At 36.5% G+C, this 19,454-nt stretch overlaps 1 protein-coding gene across 9 annotated transcripts in view; it reads right to left on the bottom strand.

Moving 5' to 3' along the window:
• The window catches only part of AKAP6 (A-kinase anchoring protein 6), a 322,400-nt gene that overhangs the window by 217,254 nt on the left and 85,692 nt on the right, over nt 1-19,454 (bottom strand). For all 9 annotated transcript variants that reach the window (XR_005565501.1, XR_005565502.1, XM_039386513.1 and 6 more), the window contains 2 exons: nt 18,403-18,654; nt 11,651-13,435 (listed from right to left, as the gene is read on the bottom strand). Coding sequence is in view for 7 of the 9 variants with exons in the window: in XM_039386513.1 (XP_039242447.1) it covers nt 11,651-13,435; nt 18,403-18,654 (2,037 nt within the window). In the remaining 2 variants the exon portion in view is untranslated. The remainder of the gene's footprint in view (nt 1-11,650; nt 13,436-18,402; nt 18,655-19,454) is intronic.

Raw genomic sequence — 19,454 nt, 5'->3', positions numbered from 1 at the left:
ATGAGCATATCCTTCTTGGTATGGAAAAATCTTACATATGCATTCACATTCTGGATGGCAGACAATAATTTTTCTTATCTGCCTCCCAGGTTATCATGCCTACTAGTTTGAATTCTAGTTATTTTCGAGGCTGGACAGCGGGTGCGAGCCCTCTGGTGGAGGTGGCTTGCGACACCTGCCAGCGCCGCTGAGCAAAAGCATCGTCTCCAGGGGGTGGGAGGGACACTACCCAAAACCCACCCCTCATACACGGGTAAACTTCTTCACCGCGGGGTTATGCAGGCACACAGATATAGGTTAAAGAAGCAAATATTTTCCACTGTTCTAATCAGTACTGGCTTTTGTCAGAGAACCTCTGCAGTGTGAATCTGTGTTAAAATGTTTCTAGCACTCAACTCATTCCATATCCCTAGTCTGGGTGAAATTTTTGAGGTTCACTGGAAAGAGGTTCCTGAGAAACAATATTGAAACTATGGAGTGAATAGTATAAGCAGAAGAAAAGAGAAACCTGTGAGCTGAAGGATACCAAGAATGCTGAAAATGAGACAGAAATAGCAAGGAAGAACAGAATATAAGAAAATGGGGCATAAACTAGGAGGAAAGTGGAGGAGGAGGAAACACAAGAAAAGAACAAGTTAGTTATTTATATGTCATCAAAAAAAAAAGAAAAAAAAAGTGTGATGTTCCTTGGGCCTTTGGCAACAAAATAAGCCGGCAGAAGCTCTGAGAGTTAAAAGTGGAACAGTCAGCAACCATGATAGTGAGTGAGGTGAGTAATATTCAAACTTTTGAATGTTCATACAAAGAGCAATGTTCATACAAGTTCATAAAGAGCAATGCCTGTTATCGGTCATGTTTCACAGAAACTCTCCCTCTTCTTAAAATAAGTTTTTTTCTGAGTCATTTCTTCTCTACATAAAATTCAGGAGGTCTAAGTAGCAGCTACGAAATAAAGATGGATGCCCAAAACATCTTCTAATACAGGACAAGTTTTCTCTTATGCATCACAGTATCAAATATTCTAAACTGAAGCCTTTTTAGCTAATACTTTCATGTGACCCTTTCTAAGTCACAGATTTGCCATATGTAGAGATCAGCTAAGATATGTGAATGTTCTTAGGTCACATATTCTTGTTTTACTCATTAAAACAAGAAGCAAGAACATCTACAGAAATTTGTGGCCAATGATGTATCAAGAAAAGGACAAGAAGAGGAAATAAATCTGCTTGAGTCAAGAAAGATGATGCCAATATCTCCCACAAAGGGGAACTTTATTTCTGCAGTAGCAGCTGGAAGGAGTGTCTGGATCCTGGAGGGACCCTGAGCACAGCACAGGGTCTTGTCTTTGGTAAAAATGCCAGGCACCAACAAGAATTGCTATATCCTGTATAAAGGATAGTGTCACAAAGCTGCAGTAAATTCACATCTACTTCACAGTCCCAAATTTCCTTTTTTTTTCTTTCCTTTTTTTTTTTTTTTTTTTTTTGGTGCATTCTGAACAACTCTAAACTAGAATAGAAAATGTAGAAGTTAGTTCAGGACCTCGTGTTCATAAGTATCAATTTATTATTTATTCTACTGGTAAACCTAAAATCAAATCTCCTGATAAGCACTGTTCCCTTTCAGTATGAAATATTTGGTATACAGCAACCTTGATCCAAACTGTATGGATAATGTAAGCCTATAATTAGGACGTTTATTTTCAGTGAAGCTAGTTGTCTGATGCGCTTTGTCTAAACATGCTGCCAATATAACTATGGATGTTGAAGCAACCTACAGTGATGTAAGGGTACTTGGAAGTACTGCATTGCCTCATTTAATTATTTTAAATGTTGTGTTGGCAACATACCTTATTTTCAGATTGTTTTACAGCTAATGTATGTATTGATTATGAGATGAACTGCATCCAAAAGACAAACTAATATTCATTTGCAGTTTTTTCCATATAATGATCTCTGTAATAGATTAATATAAAGCTTTATTCTGCCCTGAAAAATAGGCTGTTATGGATGACCATCATTCCTTGGTTTGCATACCCTGAGTATTTGGGCTTCAGACAGTGGACTGGGGGTGGAACTCTCTTGTGTAGCTGCTATTTCTAGCTGACGGTCAGCTGCTATCTTGCACGTGCTCTGGGCACTGGAGGACACTCAATTTGAGCCATGCCAGTACCTCCCCTAACTGTCCCAAAATTTCTTTACTCTTTTATCTCATAGTTGCTAGAAACAAACCTCATTCCCCAAGCATTTAATGCTTTGAAAGGCACACATGATATGCACATACCATGGTTGCTCCTGCAGCCTGAAATCAGAGGCATTATGTCAATTAAACTACTCTCTGTGAAGTTCAAAAGACGTTATGTTTTACCAAAAAAAAAATACTAAATCACATTAAAAGAGTGAAAACAGGCAAATTTTACACCTTTACTCCACAGCACAAAATTAATTCCATGTGTTTTTCAGTGTCTTTTAAATAAAAGATAAATTCATTATTTTTTACATAACACTTTCAGTCAATCAGCCAGTAAGAGATAAATAAAGAAAGCTACTGTATTCTTGACCTGGTGGTCCCAAAGCAGAAATAAACACTTCTTGTTTAAATTATATAACTGTAGTTCACTAAATATCAATAAAAATGGCAGTTATATTTGCAGGGAGATAGCATCTCTAAATGTTTTGCAGAGGAAAGGATTTTTTTTTTAATATATTTTACAAATTCTTTAGAAGTGCACAAGCAGGTCTTAATTTTTAAAAGTTCAATAACTGAAATACACATGCTATTTTTTTTATCAAAACTATTTCAGCATTAAATTTGTTGGGATAAAATACATAGCAAAAAATTGTTGGAGACTAAACTAAGGTAAAAAAGATATTGATAAGGAGGAAATTTTCTAGGTTGTGATTTATTTATTCTCTGAATTTCTAACAACAACATTTGTGAAGTTGCGTGGGGCTTGCTCATTTGAGAAGGAAATAAAACCATCAGTAAAATAAGTGCAGGGACAAGTTATGGCCTCAAGAGGGCAATATATCACCACGTCTAAGAGTTTTCGAAAAAAGGAAAAAAAAACCACTTTTTACTAAAATAGAACACATGCTGTTTGCTTGTGGGTAAGTGCTAAATATATTGACCTCTGCTGTATCACTGACATGACTTAAGATATAATGACCACGATTCCCCCTCAAAGACAGAACAGTTAATTCAGTATTTCTTATTTTTCAAGGTTAATTGGTTAGAAGAGGTCAAGTCTGTCACCTCTCAAGAGATATTATAATTCTTTGACCCATGAACTTGTTTTGCAGTTAAAATTTCTGAACTTTAGAACAGAAAAATGGTGATTGCCACTATTCACTAAATATGAGAAGAGTGATAAGAGATTAGGATTCACCACCTCTTCTCTTTACTCCATTATTATTCCTCTAGTTTCCTCATTTAGCCTCCTGTTATGCACTTGGTTCCTGTTCACCTGCAGTCTTCGAAGAAATGCTGTCACTATTAGTTCCTCCATAAATTGCTTTTCTTTTGCTTCCTAATTTATCTACCTTCCAGTTTAGATACTTTTTTTTAGTGGCCTCTAGGAGGCTTTCCTTTACACCCTCTTTAGATCCTAATTCTAACTTACTTTTTTATCCACAAATATGGATAGGTTTACAGAATAAAATAAAACCAATCTCTGGACTTGTTTTCATTCCTCTTTTTAATTTTATTTTTTTTTAACTGCAGAAGCTTTGCTGGGTCTAACACATTTACTACTTGTTTTTCCTGGTTTTCTGTGCTTCAACAAAGCTGTAAGAGATTTGTACTGCAACGCATAGATAAAGCTGACTCTAGTTTGGGCTTACCTGAGATAATTTTAGGCAGCTAATACTGCAGCAGTTGAATTTTAAATTAACTTGTGTGTCTTTAGTCTTATATAGCACAGCAAGGAAACATTCACATAGTCACATGCTGGCACCAGCAGGGGAAAAGCACTTAGTAATGTTAAGTTACTATGACTTGAACATCTACACTGTCTACTACCAAAAATCTGCTTGCTTGTTGTCTCCCAGTGTTAGCCGGGAGAGATTCCAAACACTGGCCAAAGGAAACCAGAGGCAAATCTAGATCTCATTTGGGAGATCTCACTTGGCCTGAATGTGAATCAGTGTTCAAAGTAAGTCTTTACTAATGCTTTAGGAAAATTCCAGTTTGATATGCTAAGGACAGCTTAGCTGTTTGTGAGGATTATCATTTTTGCTCCAACACCTAAAGTAAGGACAAGAAAACAATTTTTTGCCTTTCTAGTTACTTTCAAAATAAATACAGAACACCTACATAAACATAAAGCCTCTGAGAAACAGTTTCCCAACCATAATTACTACAAATTATATTCACTCTGATGCCTATTGATGACAACAATTATTTAGGAGTCAGCATGATTTAATGGTTCATTCCTGATCATAACATATTAGAATGGATAGAGGAATGAAAACTAGTTGCTGTCATAATATATAAAGATATACAAGAAGAAAAAGATAGGAACAGATTTTGAGAAGTTATGCAATAATCTTATATAAGTGGATTTGATCTTTCCTCTCAGGTTAATCCTCTCTAGACCTTTGAACATTTCTCTTGCTCTGACTCATCTCTACCATGTACACATTTTTAAGGCAATGATGTGTTAACAGTAGATAGACTGGAATTTGATTTAGGTGGAAATTAGTAGCAATGTATTATTTAAAAAATTAAATATTTAGAATAGAGTATGGTGATTTTGGTATACTGTATCTTTCTGGAATATCCTGTACTTCCTCACAGAAGGTACATAAAACATGAGTCTCCCAGAGACTAAGTATATTATGTAACAGAACAGCTAGACCTTAAAACATTGTGAAAAGCATATCCCTATGAAAATATAAAGCAATGAGCATTCTCTATATATTTACCATATTTAAGGTAATATTAGAAACCATAATTTTAAATTTAATAGTTTTCTGTTTAATAATGGCAGCACTTCAAAAGCCATAAAATCAATGCACCAAGTAATTAACAGGGTAGATATGAAGTTACTTCCAAACTCTTCACAAACAAACAACCCTCACCCCAGTATCAGCATCTGTAGGACAGCAGTTATAGATGATCCAGTCCTGAATAGCACAAGAAGATTCTTCTTAAACCATCACACACACCCCAAAGAAAATTCCCAATAGTAATTTGGCTGTCTGTGTTTTGTAACCTTCCAAACCTACTTCAGTACTTTCTGAGGGCCTTTCTCTACCTTCATGAGAAAACTGAAAGCTCTGAACCATCACAGACGATAGAGTGTCTCTGCACTGATAGAAAGAAGTGTATCATAAGATCTTCTTGAAGTCGCAAGTGATTAGTTGTCCAAGTTACAGCTGTTTCCCTGTTGAATCTGGAGCCTCTGTGGGCTATCCAGGTGAGTCGCCTGGCACTCACTGCTCACCTTCATGCCTGTCCTTTGCTACAGTGAGAGCAAGACGTCCACCTCTTTCAGTCTTACCATGCCCTCTCTCGTCTTCAATCCTTTTGCACTCTTTAGCCTATTAGCAGAGATCCAGAGATCCTTGACCAACATCAAGAAAGTTTCCAGTTCACAAATAAATGTCATGGGTGGCTCCAGTACAGGCCTGTGGCTAGGCTGTGGTACAGATGATTAAGACATGACACTGGGTCATAAAGCCAATGATCATTTAAAATTGATCTGAGTGACTGCATTAGAATAGAAGCTGAGGGCTCACAGAAACATTTATGCAAAAGCAGCTGTTCCTCAGTTCATCCAAGTTGTTAGTAGACATCCCTGAGCTGAAATGTGGTATCCAACTATGTACACAAAGAGAGAGAATTGTGAGGCTTTTTGGCCAAAGGTCTCACATCAGATGTGAGCCAAATATTAGATGTAGGCATATCCCCTACAACCAGTTCTAAATACTCGTAAGGACATACCCTAAAATCAGTGCTACTAAAATAATTTGGGAGCAGAGTTTTTTTCTATCTCTTTCTCTCTCTCTCTTTCCCCCTCTCTTCCCTCCCCCAAACCCCAAATCATTTGGAATGACTTACCAAATGCTGAATGTAAAAAATCCCTGATCTAAAACCGCTCACTGCCAAATCGTTCTGAGGTCTTTACATTGGAAATTCAAACCATTCTGAGCAAGTATATGCTTCACAATAGATGTGTTTCATTAAGGAAGCTTAATTCCTGCAGTCAATTATAGATGTAAAGTTACAAATTCAGAATTTGCACATCTTAGATAGAAGTTCGTGATTTTTGCAAAGATTGCTGGTAACAAACTCACTCAGACTATTTGTGGTAAAGCAAATGCCAAAGAAAAGTGAGTGTACTTGGAGCAGCTGTTTAAAATTCAAGCAAACTGTTAGGAACTAAGTCTTTTGGAGGAACAGAGGGCTCACTGTAATTCAATACCATCTTCTAGTAAAACTGTATTTGTCTGCATTAAAGTGGAAGTTCCATATGCATACTACATTACTCCTTAATAATTGTTTAACCAGCTTGAAAACTGAGGGATGGGCTTTTGAAGCAGGGGAGTATCATCAGACTCAAACCAACAAAGCACAAACTTGACTCTCAGTACAAAATGTGAAGTGACATTTTCAATTATGCTGCACAAAGAAGCAAGACTGCTGAGAAAACTGCAGAGTTGCCAAGTAATTTCTGGATCTGATACCTCTTTCACTTACTGTTTTTTATAAACTGGGCATCAACCAAAAGCAGTATTTCAATCTAAATTGTATGAAGCAGTATAAGTAAGATTCAGAGATGAACAGATTTTGGCAAGCTCACTATCTGTTAGGGTAACTATGCAATCCATTTATTTTAACAGGGTCAATGTCAGAAGCACTGCTACTAAGCTATTGAAAGTAAGACAGCTGAAAGGAGCACTACAGCACTTTAAAAATCCTTTATCTGGCAATCTAAAATAAGCCAGTCCTGTGCCCTGTTGATTTTCTTTCCTTTTTCCACTTGTTCTGCCATTACTGATTTCAGTTCCATGTTTTCCTTTGTTACCAAGCTCCATCAGCATTATCAGTTCCTATCAGTTTTTCACTACTTTAGCCCCACAGCTCGAACCGCATTTGTCTTTTACGCAAGCTTTTCCCCCTAATGATGAAAATCACCTCCAAACACAAGAAAACTTTTCTTCCCCTAAAGAAATCCAGCTTCTACCTAAACTGTACTGGTGTGTTTTCTGGCAATTCTCTGTCCAGAAGCAACTCTGTCCCCTTTCAATCTAAACAAATTATTTCCACTTTGTATCAGTTCTCCAACTATTTTTAACAAACTGTCTCTCCAGTACCCAAATAGACTCCCAGCCATATCTCCAACATAAGTTTGTACCTTGTTCATTAAGCCTATGCAGAAGCCTACCACTTAGTTACTTTTTGTGACTACCCCCTGAAAATGCAAATCTTTCCCACCCCAACATACAAGCTATTTGTCACACTAGCGAGTTTAGCTGATATTGCACTCTCCTTTGTATACTGCACTGATCCTTACTGCCTCCTAGACAGGAAATTTCTCATTACTCCAGTGTCAAAGAAGGGTCTTAGATTTCTGCTCCACTGAGACATCCTGGGTTCAGTGGGGATAAATGGTCACACGAGGCTGAGGGTTTTCCTGCCTGGGTCCTGGAAGGCAGTAAAATTTGTATCCTTCTCTTTGCTGTAGGTTCCCTGGGGCATGCTCTAACTGACAGCTGAAAAACATGTAGAGCAGCATTATTTTATCCCCTTATCACATCAAGGAGGTGGGTAACCGAGACTGACTGGGCTCCCTGTACAAAATATAGAGCAAATGGACTTGAGAGCAAATTTATGAAATGTGATGAACTAAAAAGATGGGATCAACAGATACCAAATTCTTCTTGTAGAAAAAATTCAGCTGCCTCTTACAGAAAAGGAGCCTATGATAAATCTATATAACAGTAAAAAAATCAGCAATTTGCTCCACACAATTAACCTTGAAGCCTGCAAAGCAAACACATTTTCACTTAAATGGAGTGTCTTGCAAATGGTTATATTTCTACTCTTTGTAATAGTGCCTAATAATCAAGCAGACAGGATTATCAGTGACCACAGATTACAGCATAAGGTGTCATTATAGTCCATTTAGTATCACTTTCTAGAGGAGATAAAACTGCCTGAGGTTATTTTATTGTTATTATATTTTATTCACATGATTGCAAATGTATTGTCATTAGTTCAGCCCAAGATCGGTTTTTATTTCCAATTTTTCAGGTTGCACCTGAAATGGGACGCACAGACACAAACCCAGTTATAAATACGATTCTAAGGACAACTTAGCTTGCTTTCAGAAAGAAAACCTTTAAGCATTGTGAAACCGATACTCCAAAGTCCTAGTGTTACATATCAGAAGTGGTAATTGGCTAACTTCTTATAGCAAAGAACTCTGTTGGTGTTATTTTGTGATAATGATGCTGTTATATCTTTTCCCTTTTCAGTTAGTGCAATAGAAACTACAGAGCTTACTCTGAATCCTAAAAGCTGAACTGTAACGATAAGAGGAACATTCAGAATTTGGTATCACTCAGTTTCACATTTAACTTCTGAAACATAAGAGAAACTGCCACAGAAATTGTTTTGTACCCCAGAATGAAGGTGCCCAGTACTAAGGGCACATGAAGCATGTGTCAAAGAGTTACCTGCAGTGCAAGACAAAATATGGCAAGAATATGCAGTATTTATTGCAAAGCAAGAAACTGTCAAATGGGCCAGTCAAGAAGAATTCTGTTTGTAGACAGACAGCTAGATTAAAAGCATGATAATGCCCATGTAAGGACATCTGCATAATTCAAAAATATCAAAAACTACAGTTTATGTTTCTGCCCACGACTATCCTTTCTATAACTAATAAGGCTTAAAAGAAATTATTTAGCATATATTCAACAAATGGTTTTCTATCAAGGTATTATCACATTTATACTAATTCAAAATTATTCCCATCATAATAAAATGCTGAAACTTCCTTTTTTGTTCTATTACCTAGCTAAAATATGACTTGCAATGACTTTGAGATTGCCAGTTTTTTCTAAGATGTTGTTATCCCAAAATGAAAGACTGAGAAATTTTAGTTTTGTTTTACTATTTAATAGATAAAATACATTAAGCTAGACATTTGCAGCAGTGCAACTGGATTATTGAGAATAATCCTTAATTAAGTTTACATTTCCGATCTGACTTCTTCTGCATGAAACTACTGCTAACAAAAGCAGTATTGAATTATTGCTGAGACAGGTATTCATGCAACTAGGATTCTCCTTTTTGAGTTGGATACATCTTCTTAAATAACAGAATTAACGCAAATGCCAAATGACAAAAATTGAAAAAGCAATGGCACATTTTTGACACTTGGCTTAGGGAATGATGAAACAGGAGATCTAGCAAAAGAAAGGACTCAATTGTGACACACGTATGGTAGTTTTAGCTAGATTTTTTTTTTTGTGTGCACAATACTTCATAGCATCTCATAAGGGAGGAATTTTCTATTTTCTTATTACTTTGTCAAATTCAAGTACCTCAGCATGGGACCATATTGTTACTGAGGCAGGATTTACCTTGGTAAAACACTTGTACTGAAAAATTAGTTTTTAACCAGTCTTACAAGCAGACAATTTAATAACTAGCATCAATGGAAAAACTCAGGTAAATAAGTAGCGTAGGAAAAACTTACATTTCTTTAAAATAGTATAATTGCTTTGCAAAATATTTCAAATTTTTTCATTTGATTATTTTTATTCACTATTCAAGAAGCACATTTAGTGTATCCAGCATACATCTTTCTGCATGAAATAAATATGAAACTTTCTTGTGTTCTGCTTTTAAGTGCATGGAACATTGAGCTATCTCTCTTCCTAGCAGTGCTCTTTGCATCGGCTCTTCTTTTTGTCTGAAGACCTCCTTTTACTATGAATCCCTTCTCACAACATACTTCATAAGATTATTTTCAAACTCCATGATCAATGTTTTCCAAATATTTATAACAACCAGAAACACTGAGAAATTGTAGAAAAAGTAGTCAAGAGTAGCAAAGTTCCTCAAGGACATGAGCAGCAGCTGCAATCACTAGCTAGAAGGATTTACTCCGGCCAGAGAACAGCTAACTACCTTTAATTGCTACGACAAGCTCAACCCACTCTCCAGAGGAGCTGAGGAGAGGATGGGTATTGAGAGGAAGTGGGTGTTTACAGCTGCAGCCAGTTGCTACAGCTGATCCTTACTCCTGCATCCTAGCAGGACTGAACTGCAGCTGCAGGGAATCATTCAAAGACAGATGACCCCTCAAAAGAGAATTACCTTTTCAAAAAGTTTGATAAAATAACATGATTATTTGAGAGGATAATACAAAACGTTTCTCTGCCACCTGTTTCTTGCCAAAAGGATGCTAGTCAGCATCTGTTGGAGGGAGCTGGTCCCTAGACACTCAACAATTCCAAACAGGCTCTTGTAGTGTCATTTGAAAGACAGCATCTTATGTATTCACAAGCAGCTCTGATGGGCTTTGTTGCTTTCACAGCAACAAAGTTGCTTTGTATCTGTCAGCTTCAGCTGGACTAATTTTCAACATTACACAAACTTAAGCACAGAAACAGCTTGCACTTATGAAGATGGTTCTTTCATCAGATCCTGGAAGATGAACCCCAGCCATGAAGATGGAGGGAACAACTTGAATCATTAAGCACTGCCCTTTAGAGCTGACAGCTGCAGCAATCTCCTTTGTTTAAGAATAATTTATTTTTGTGTTTTCTACCTTGACTTTAACATCTCTACCTCAACTATTTTCCTACTAGTCATAATACTTCCAATGTCTGCAAAAGTTACAGAAATCATGTATCATAAGAAACACTTACTGGCATTATAAAACTAGTCCTTTTTTTTTCTTAGCCAGTAGAGAACGTGATAACACAGTAGCTAATGCAGACACCAGATTTAGCATTTAGATGCCAACATCACCCTTTAATGCATGTGTTATGAATTCTAAAGGATTTTGAAATCTAATAGAGATGGAGCTTTCTTTCCTGAAAATTTAAAGTCCACTGAGGATGGGAATGAAATGTTCTGAGTTGAAAAGATATCTACAATGGCCAGGAAGACAAACTCATCAGAAAAAAAAAAAAAATGAAACAAAAATCACTGCAAGGGAAGAGAACTAATTAAAAAGAAATGTTGTTATTATACATGATATGACAGGAATCGAGATTCCTATTCTTGGAATAAAGCAAATCTTTTAAATTAGGAAAATAGGAATATGATATTTAGTATCATATCAACAAAGCCCCCTGATTTTCTAATGTTTATCTTACCCTTCATACAAAAATAACTTATGTATCCAATCTTGGCAAAGAGCAGCTTTGTTGACAAAATAATGTTTTACCAAGTTTAAAGGCATTGGTATAAGTAAAATAATGTAGGCAAATTCTGTATAATTAGTTAACTGCAGACTATTGTAATTATAATAATCACTGCTCTTCTCTACTTCTAGAAGTCACTAGGTGAGACTATTTTCAACATTGAAAGAAAACAGGAGAGCAACTGCATCCCTACCCGCAGCTCCTTCTTCATATACAGGCTTACCAAGAACACAGCAAAATAACACAGGATATTGCCTTACCTCAATTTTTTCCCATATGGTTTCATAATTCTCTTGATGTTGTATATCTTGCATCAGTTGATGAATTAAAGCTGATTTATTTGAAGCAGAAGTCTCATTCCCAGTGGGCTGAGTGACAGCAGTCCTTTCTGACTTTTCTTCAATGTATTTTTTAATGCAAGATACAGGCATACAAAGATCTTCATCAGAGAGAATATCACTGAGAGGCCCAGATTCAATACTGTCACCTAAGGAGGATACTATATCACTTGAAGAGCTTGGTGAAATTCTACCCCTTTTTTTGTGCTTTTTTGTCTGGTATGTTGGATACATTTCTGAATCTGAGTTCATTTCTGAGAGTTCCCAGTCATCAATGTTTTGAATGGTTTCTCTTCTGGGCTTTTGAGGCAGCAACTTGGTCAAATTTTCTAGTTTTAAAGCTAGTACTTCAGTCTGTTTGAGATGTGAAGGAAGTGCTAAATATTCATCAGATCCATACCACACCTCACTGTCTTTCCCGGTTTTTTGAGTATAGTGTGTTGTAGAGGATAAGCTTTTATTTTTCTTTCTCGTCAGTAGAAGAGGGGATGAGTTGGAAAGCTCAGAACCAGCTGAAGAAGCAGTCTTTTGGCTATGTGTTGGTGAACTACAGGACTCAGTTTTACCTTGTGATTGCCCATTTGGATCTTTCTGGTTACAAGAATCTGATGATGCAGAAGAATCTGTTTCCGTCTCCTCCAGAGCCTGAGAGTTATGAGGAGTGATTCCATTCTGTAGAGAATATCCTCCTTTTTTGTCTTCTGTTGATGGAGCTGTTTTACAAATATTTCCAGATATTCTGCCAGCTTTCACTTTCTCTGGAGCATCATGACACTTCTTGTGCTTTGATTTTTCTTTAGAGGTGTAGAAAGGAGACTTTCCTAGAATTATGGGACTGTCTTTAAAGTGATTATTTATTGTGTAATCAAGATTTTTATCACTTATTGTATTTAAGCAATCATATGACTGACTAACTGCAAATGGACTGTTAGTATAGGGTGACTGTAAAGCTAGGCAAAGCTTGGACCTGTCTGGTGGATCTAACAATGAGGGTGTACTTCTACTCATTTCATTTTTGACTATTTGAGAGATTTGCCTTTTTAAATCATTAGCTTCCATACAATCTTTAAACACATCATCTTTCAGAAATAGACCTCTTTTTGGCAGTGTAGGCTGCGTAGGAGAGTCTTCATTATAGTTAAAGCAGTCTCTTATGGACCTCTTGGGAGTTGAGGTTTCACAGTGAGAGTGTTTGATTTTTTCACCAGCGTGCTGTGGAAGACTGCATTCTGGATTCTTTGATGTGGAAACTGGTTTGCTCTCAGTAGGTAAAATAACATTTTCAGAGCAAGGTCCTTTAGAAAGAGAGGAATTTGCAGAAGGAGATGCTAGTGAGAGATCATGTGGTGCTTTCTTGTCTTTGCTTTCTTCTCCATCTTCGGCTGAAAGAGGTACATGGGTTTCTTTCTCCTTTAATGCTTCATTACACTGGGAAGCAATGGAATCAGTAGCTACTGCAAGTAAACCCACACTTCTGATAAGTCCTGGAAATTCCTTATCCATCTCACTATAGTTCCAGGATTCAAATGATTTTGCTTTCCCTTGGCTGGAGGTCATATCATCCAGAGCACCAAGCAAATCCTCACTAGGACTGTAGTCAGATAGTTCAAATGCAGTAATACCACAATCCAGGGACAAGTAATTTTGAGAACATTTGATGGTTAACTGCCCAGAATCATCAACTTCAGTTAAAGAGTCAAGACGATCCTGAAATATATAAAGAAATGGTACTTTTTTAGTAAATTAATTTTCATACACAGCACACACAACGTAACAAACTATCGACTTCTGTGTTTTTCTGCCTAACATTTAGAGAAGCATTTATCACTGACCTGTCTGTTTTTGCAGCATCCTGTAAATGAGCCAACTATTATGAAGTATTTGGGAATTAAAAATGGCAGTAAACTGAAAAATGCTTCATTTCAGTCTGGTGCAGCAAGTTACCTAAAAACAGCCTAAACCACTTTTGTATTGGTGTTTTCCTCATTAAATTCTGCTTTCAGTTCTACTTACTGTGCAGGGGGGACTCAGAAATTCCATACAGCACACTCATAGTATTTCTTGTGATAACTACCTCAAACAGAGGGAGGGTATCCTGGGGTATACTGCTGAGTACACCAGTCTCCTTGTTAATCCTGTGTTCTCAAAAATCCATGCTGCTCTTGATTGCCAGAATGTTTTTTCCAAGCATCATGTAGCAATGACAGACATTTCTTTCCACATTTATGAGATAGATGTTGTTAATTACATTTCACTTTTTTGTAGTATTATCACCTGAAAATTTATTTGCCAAATATTTAAAGGACAAATGAAGAACATCTCAAGGAAAGAAAACTATATCCAGGAATGCTAAACCTCTAACCTGCCATGTCCCCTTGTCAATATCTTCTCAATGGAAGTCCTTCAATCTCAGAAACATGGACATAGCCAGAGGAGACCATCTCAGATGGCAAATGAGATTTTAAGATCAAAGTCAAATTAATGTTTATAGTCTTACTTGAAGGACACTAAAAAATTCTGATGAGATTAAGATCCAAATACTGCATGATACATAACAATCACAGGAAAATTGTGTTTAGTCTACAGTTTGTAAGCATATTTTTAGTAGATGTTCTAACACCTACACAGGCCTTCTGCTTACAGAGACTACTTAAAAAAAATCAAAGAGGGGAGAAATTCATGTTCATATATTCTAAATTTAATGCCTAAATCAGTATACTGTTTTTTTCTTTCCAGGTTTGGTTTTCATAACAATTTTTTTAAGCAAACTCTTGAGTATCCACAATCAGTTCGTGTCGGAATTATTCTCTGTACCACTATACACCTGTCTCACTATTCTGCCTAAATCCATAGTTTGAGGACCTTAAACACCATGCCTGAAGAAGGTGCAATAACCACATAATCTCTTCATCTCACAATAAACCTCTTGGATTTGGTCTGAACGGGAATCATCTCAAAAAAGAAGGCTATTGTTTGCCAACTTCTACAAACATCTAATGTTTGAGCCTTGTTCTCTATCCACCCCCCTTCCATTACTCAAAGTAAAAACAGAAAAAATCCTCCAGCTAAAAATATTATTTATATAATAGATTGATTAGAAATTTATTTATCAACCATAAGCTTAGACATTGAAAATATCTTTTATTTAGCACATTCCACCCAGATGTAGAACCTATGTCACAAATTGGACATTGTCAACAGTCCATAATTAAAAGGGGAATTTTCTATGAATCTGTCAAATTTATATTTTGGAGTTGTATTTATTAAGGAAAATTATGACTAAACAATGATCAGTATTACAGGTGCATTTTCCCTCTAATCTCAGGAAAAGATTACAAACCGTAAAATCATATATAAATCAAAACCCTTTCCAAGGCCCTAAAGGCCTTTATTTCTCCTGAATAATGAGATCCATTCCTTTGTCTCTTAAAAATGTGTCTATTAACATTAATAAAATTTACAATCATATCTTGCTTGGTTATTTTCCAAGCAGCGTCTGAAATGTGTGCTTCAGAGGAGCATTATTTAATGCCAGTATTACCAAATTTTTATTGTTTTTATTTCAGAAAAATGTTAAATTTAATTATTTCTATGGCTACCAATAGGAATGACTTAGTTAAATTCTTTTTTTCCCTTTTCACATAGTAATGCTTCCTGTAAAGGTCTATAGGCTCTTTCCAATACCTTCTTATATTTATATTTAAAGCAGTAAAAGTCTGCCTTTTTTTTACTCTTTCAAATGAACATATTTAAGGTGTAAGGCACTTCTTTTGTGATTTTACCAACTGCTGAAGAATCAGGATTTACTGTATTTTAACATAGCCTTTTACTGATCTTTTCCCTATTTCCTGGCTTTATCAATTCTAAAATAAAACTCACAGGTTGGGTTTAGCTGGACAGAATTCAGGCTGCACAGAACTAATTTTTCTTTCTTTCTTAACATCTCTGGGTAATTCCTGAAGGAAAAGTGGTCCTTCAAAATCCCTACTCTCCAAAGCTTTTTATTAAAACAATTATTTTCTTAATTTTGCATCTCCATCATGGCAGACAGCTTGCCTTACTGTTTCCTCTTATTTCCTCCAAGACAAAAAGCTTTGTGTGCCCTTTCCTTCTGGCATCCTATTCAGTGTGGCACTGCTGGGATAGCCTAAAGCACAATTATTGCCTGCCCAGTTAATGAGTTGGGTATCTAACCAAGCCAGTACAGCCCGTGCTGTATACTTTTGTGTTTTGGTAGCTAGTCTACCGGTGTTATCCCTGTTCATTATGTTGAGGACAGCTTGTGCATACTTATGGGTGTTATAGCCACAGTGTAAATACAGCCCAGATGGGACTGTTGCACCGTGACTACTGTGCAGTCTGGGAACTTAGAGTGAATATTAACGTGATGAGACTGAACACAAAAGAAACCTTGGCAGTTCACTTCTTTTAGGGAACTCCTCAGTTAACGCTGGCAGCCAAAGCTGTTCTTCAGCATCGCACAGAAGTCAATGGACTTAAGGAGTGATCCAAACATTTTGTGAAATTATAGGTTCATGAACTTTAGAAAAGCATAGCATTTGAAATTTGTTCAGATCAAATTTCCATCTGGCTCAGCATCCTGTCTCTGCATCAGTTCAAAACATTCTCTGCTAGCTGAGCTATGAGATGTGGGTCTACATACATGGCCCTTCTCCACACATTTCTACCTGCACTCCCAGCTTCTACCAATGAGCAGCATAGGAACTTCCTTATCTGGAGGTTTAACTTTTGTATCATCCTCGTATCTTTGCTTAGTTTTCACATTTATTTTTTTATCTTTTCTGCATTTCTAAGTGTTCTACTCTAGTGAACTCCAAAATAGAAGTCTTAGTTGTGTGTGAAAGTTTCCTTCTGTAAATTTAAGTCAGATTATTTCTCAATCTTAGGAGGAAAAATAAACTGCCATTCCTGGTTCATAATCCCAAAGGCGTACTGAAAATTAGTGAAATGACTCTCCAAGGAATCCATATGGGCAAAGTTTTCTAGGTTTACTCAGACTCCTGATTCACCTATGCATGAAAATCCTTAACAGAAAATATTTGTATCATGAGGCACTCACTAGTTCCACAATGTAGTCCTGCCTGGGAAGGGATGGGGGGGGGGGAGAAACATCAAAGAAAAGGTGAATAAGAGTAGATACAATTGTTTCTACATTATATTTATTTATTTATGTTCATCAGTTAGCTGCTATCACTATACCTGATAAAAAGCTTAAATACCTGAAAGTTAGAAACTGCAGAGCAATTTCTGTGAACTTATTTAAGTAATAGGGCAGAAATTCTATATCAACTTTGTATCCCTGCTATTGATAGCCATTAATTTTATCAAATATTCTTTATGTTTTAATTGGGGTGGGTAAAAGGAATGATGTCAGGATATTTTATCTTTTATATTACCATGCAAGCCTATCTGGAAACCATATATTTTACCCACTGAAAAATAATCTTTCCTTCTCCAGTCAGTCCTCTACTCCATTGGAGGGATGTTTTCTATAGCAGTCATAATCAGATCCAGATGGAACATTTCCTATTTCTTGGTATCTAAATCTGCACCTTCTTTATGTCTTGAAATTACCATGTGCATGCCATAAAATAATGACTTCACACTAATTCACCAGTCTGGATATTAAGACAAGTGTAGATTTCCTTCAGACTTGCCAGAGGTTTACCAGCAACAGCAAAGCAGAAACTGAATCTGAAGCACCAGGTATGTATACATCAAGAAGAGGAGATGTGAAAGGTGGGCCTGGGCATCTCTGAGCATTGATTTCTGGCACCCACCCTGTTGTTCCAAAGACAAATATAAAACCCAACAGGAAGCAGACAAATATGCACATTCTCTTTGAACTTGAGTGATAATGAAATTCAGGACATCTTTGGGGGACTTCTGACTTCCTCTGTAACACAGGTTGTTACAGAATTCACTGCACTGATCTAGAGTTCTCTTTCTGTAAATGCATCTAATCCTGACAAAAGCATTTGATCTTAATCTTAGGACTTTCATCAAATGAAAAATCTTCTACATACTATCAATCATTAATTACCTAAATAAAAATTAAAACTGTGCATCTTCTTTAAGTTTAAAAAATTAGGCCAGTAGTGTCCTTCTAAGTAAGTTGATTTAGTAATTATCAATTCAAAGGAAAAAACTTTTTAGTTACATGAACCCAGATTTACAAACCATTTACGTTTGTGAATTTGACATACTGTTCAGTAAACAATGTACGATTTGTGCATTGTTGTTTCTCAGACAAAATGTGTGACTGTTTAAAGGCACACTGCAGAATTGCCACTCAAATTAAAGCCCATCCTCCTGCTATAAAGCAATGCAGACCTAGTCTGGAAATTGGCTATAAACCTCAAATACATGAGTGACCAAACCAACAGCTTTGGAACAGATGAACCTCTGTAAGTGTTTCAAATCCTTTCTGAAAAATATTTCCATCAGGAGAAAACATTGCTAGCCTCTAGCATGACATTTCTGAGAGCTGACGTTAATTTGCACTAATTTGGTTCAACAAGAACAGATATCAGCCAAAGACATTTAAAACAAACTTAGCAAAATATCTAGAAGACAAGTAAGCCATCCTTAAAATTGTCATCCTAGCAATTTTAAATGTGCAACATTCTCAAAATTGGATTTAGTTATTATACCTCCTTAGTCTCTTCAGAAAATGCTTGCAGAATATCAGTCTGCCTGGTGTAGTTTCCATTGGCGTCTTGTAGTCCCTGGAGAATACGCTCTCTCAGAACCAGAACAGAAACTCGTAGCTGGTGCCAGAGTAGTTGTACTGTATGGATATCGACTATCACATTGACAGAGTAAGACAGAAGCTTCAGGGAAAACTCAGTCTCTAGTAGAGCGTGAATTTGTTCAACATGATCGGATATATCTTCACAAATATCCTGTAATGGAAAAATAAAGTAGACATTTAGCTACAGGCATGGTCCTTTCATGGATCAGCTCTGCTTTTCATGTACTTTTAATTAAATGCTGAATAGATTATTTCATAGAGGAAAGATACTGTAATTAATACATTAATTAAATTATCTTTTATTTTTATTTTTTTTAATTCATAGCAATGCTACAGCAACTGAACCAGCAGCTGTCTGTTCTCAATACTGCTCAGGAAGTGCAGAGACAGCATACAGTAAAGAAGGATGGCACAACAAGATCACATGATTCAGAAGCAGAAAACTAACACCATAAGGTGACATTCTAGAAGACAGCAATAAGAATGAAAGTGATAATATTGCCATGGGCTGTCTCTGTCTCTGCTCCACACACATGCACACCAGTTGAAATGCAAAGAATCTGGTCTGTGCCATCAATAAAGTTCATTTAATCTAGCCTCTCTAACCAAGTAGCGCAAAAGTCATTGTGAATAAGCCATTTCTGTGACCCATTGCTGACTGCAGGAGCGAGAGGGCTTTAAGGGCTTTAAGGTTTGCATAGTCTTGTCCTGGGCTTAAAACTGAACTGAAGAAGATTGATGGAAAAGGAGAAAGAGAGAAAACAGAGATGTGAACAATTGTGTTAAGAAAGGAGAAAAGAGAAAAGTTACCAGGTTATAAAACTAAGGTTTTGATGGGATGGTATTCTCCAAATTTAACAATTAATGTTACTGATTGCTAAACTGTGCTTAATACAGAGTAAAATCATTTCAAACTACTCTTAATTTTCTTTGTGAAAGGATAAATCACAA

The sequence above is a fragment of the Pipra filicauda genome, unplaced genomic scaffold (genome assembly GCF_003945595.2).
Source record: "Pipra filicauda isolate LSUMZ 115617 unplaced genomic scaffold, ASM394559v2 scaffold11_size5308982_pilon, whole genome shotgun sequence".
NCBI lineage: Eukaryota > Metazoa > Chordata > Aves > Passeriformes > Pipridae > Pipra > Pipra filicauda.
The sequence above is the reverse complement of the archived record's forward strand: the minus strand, read 5'-3'. Positions and strand labels throughout refer to the sequence as shown.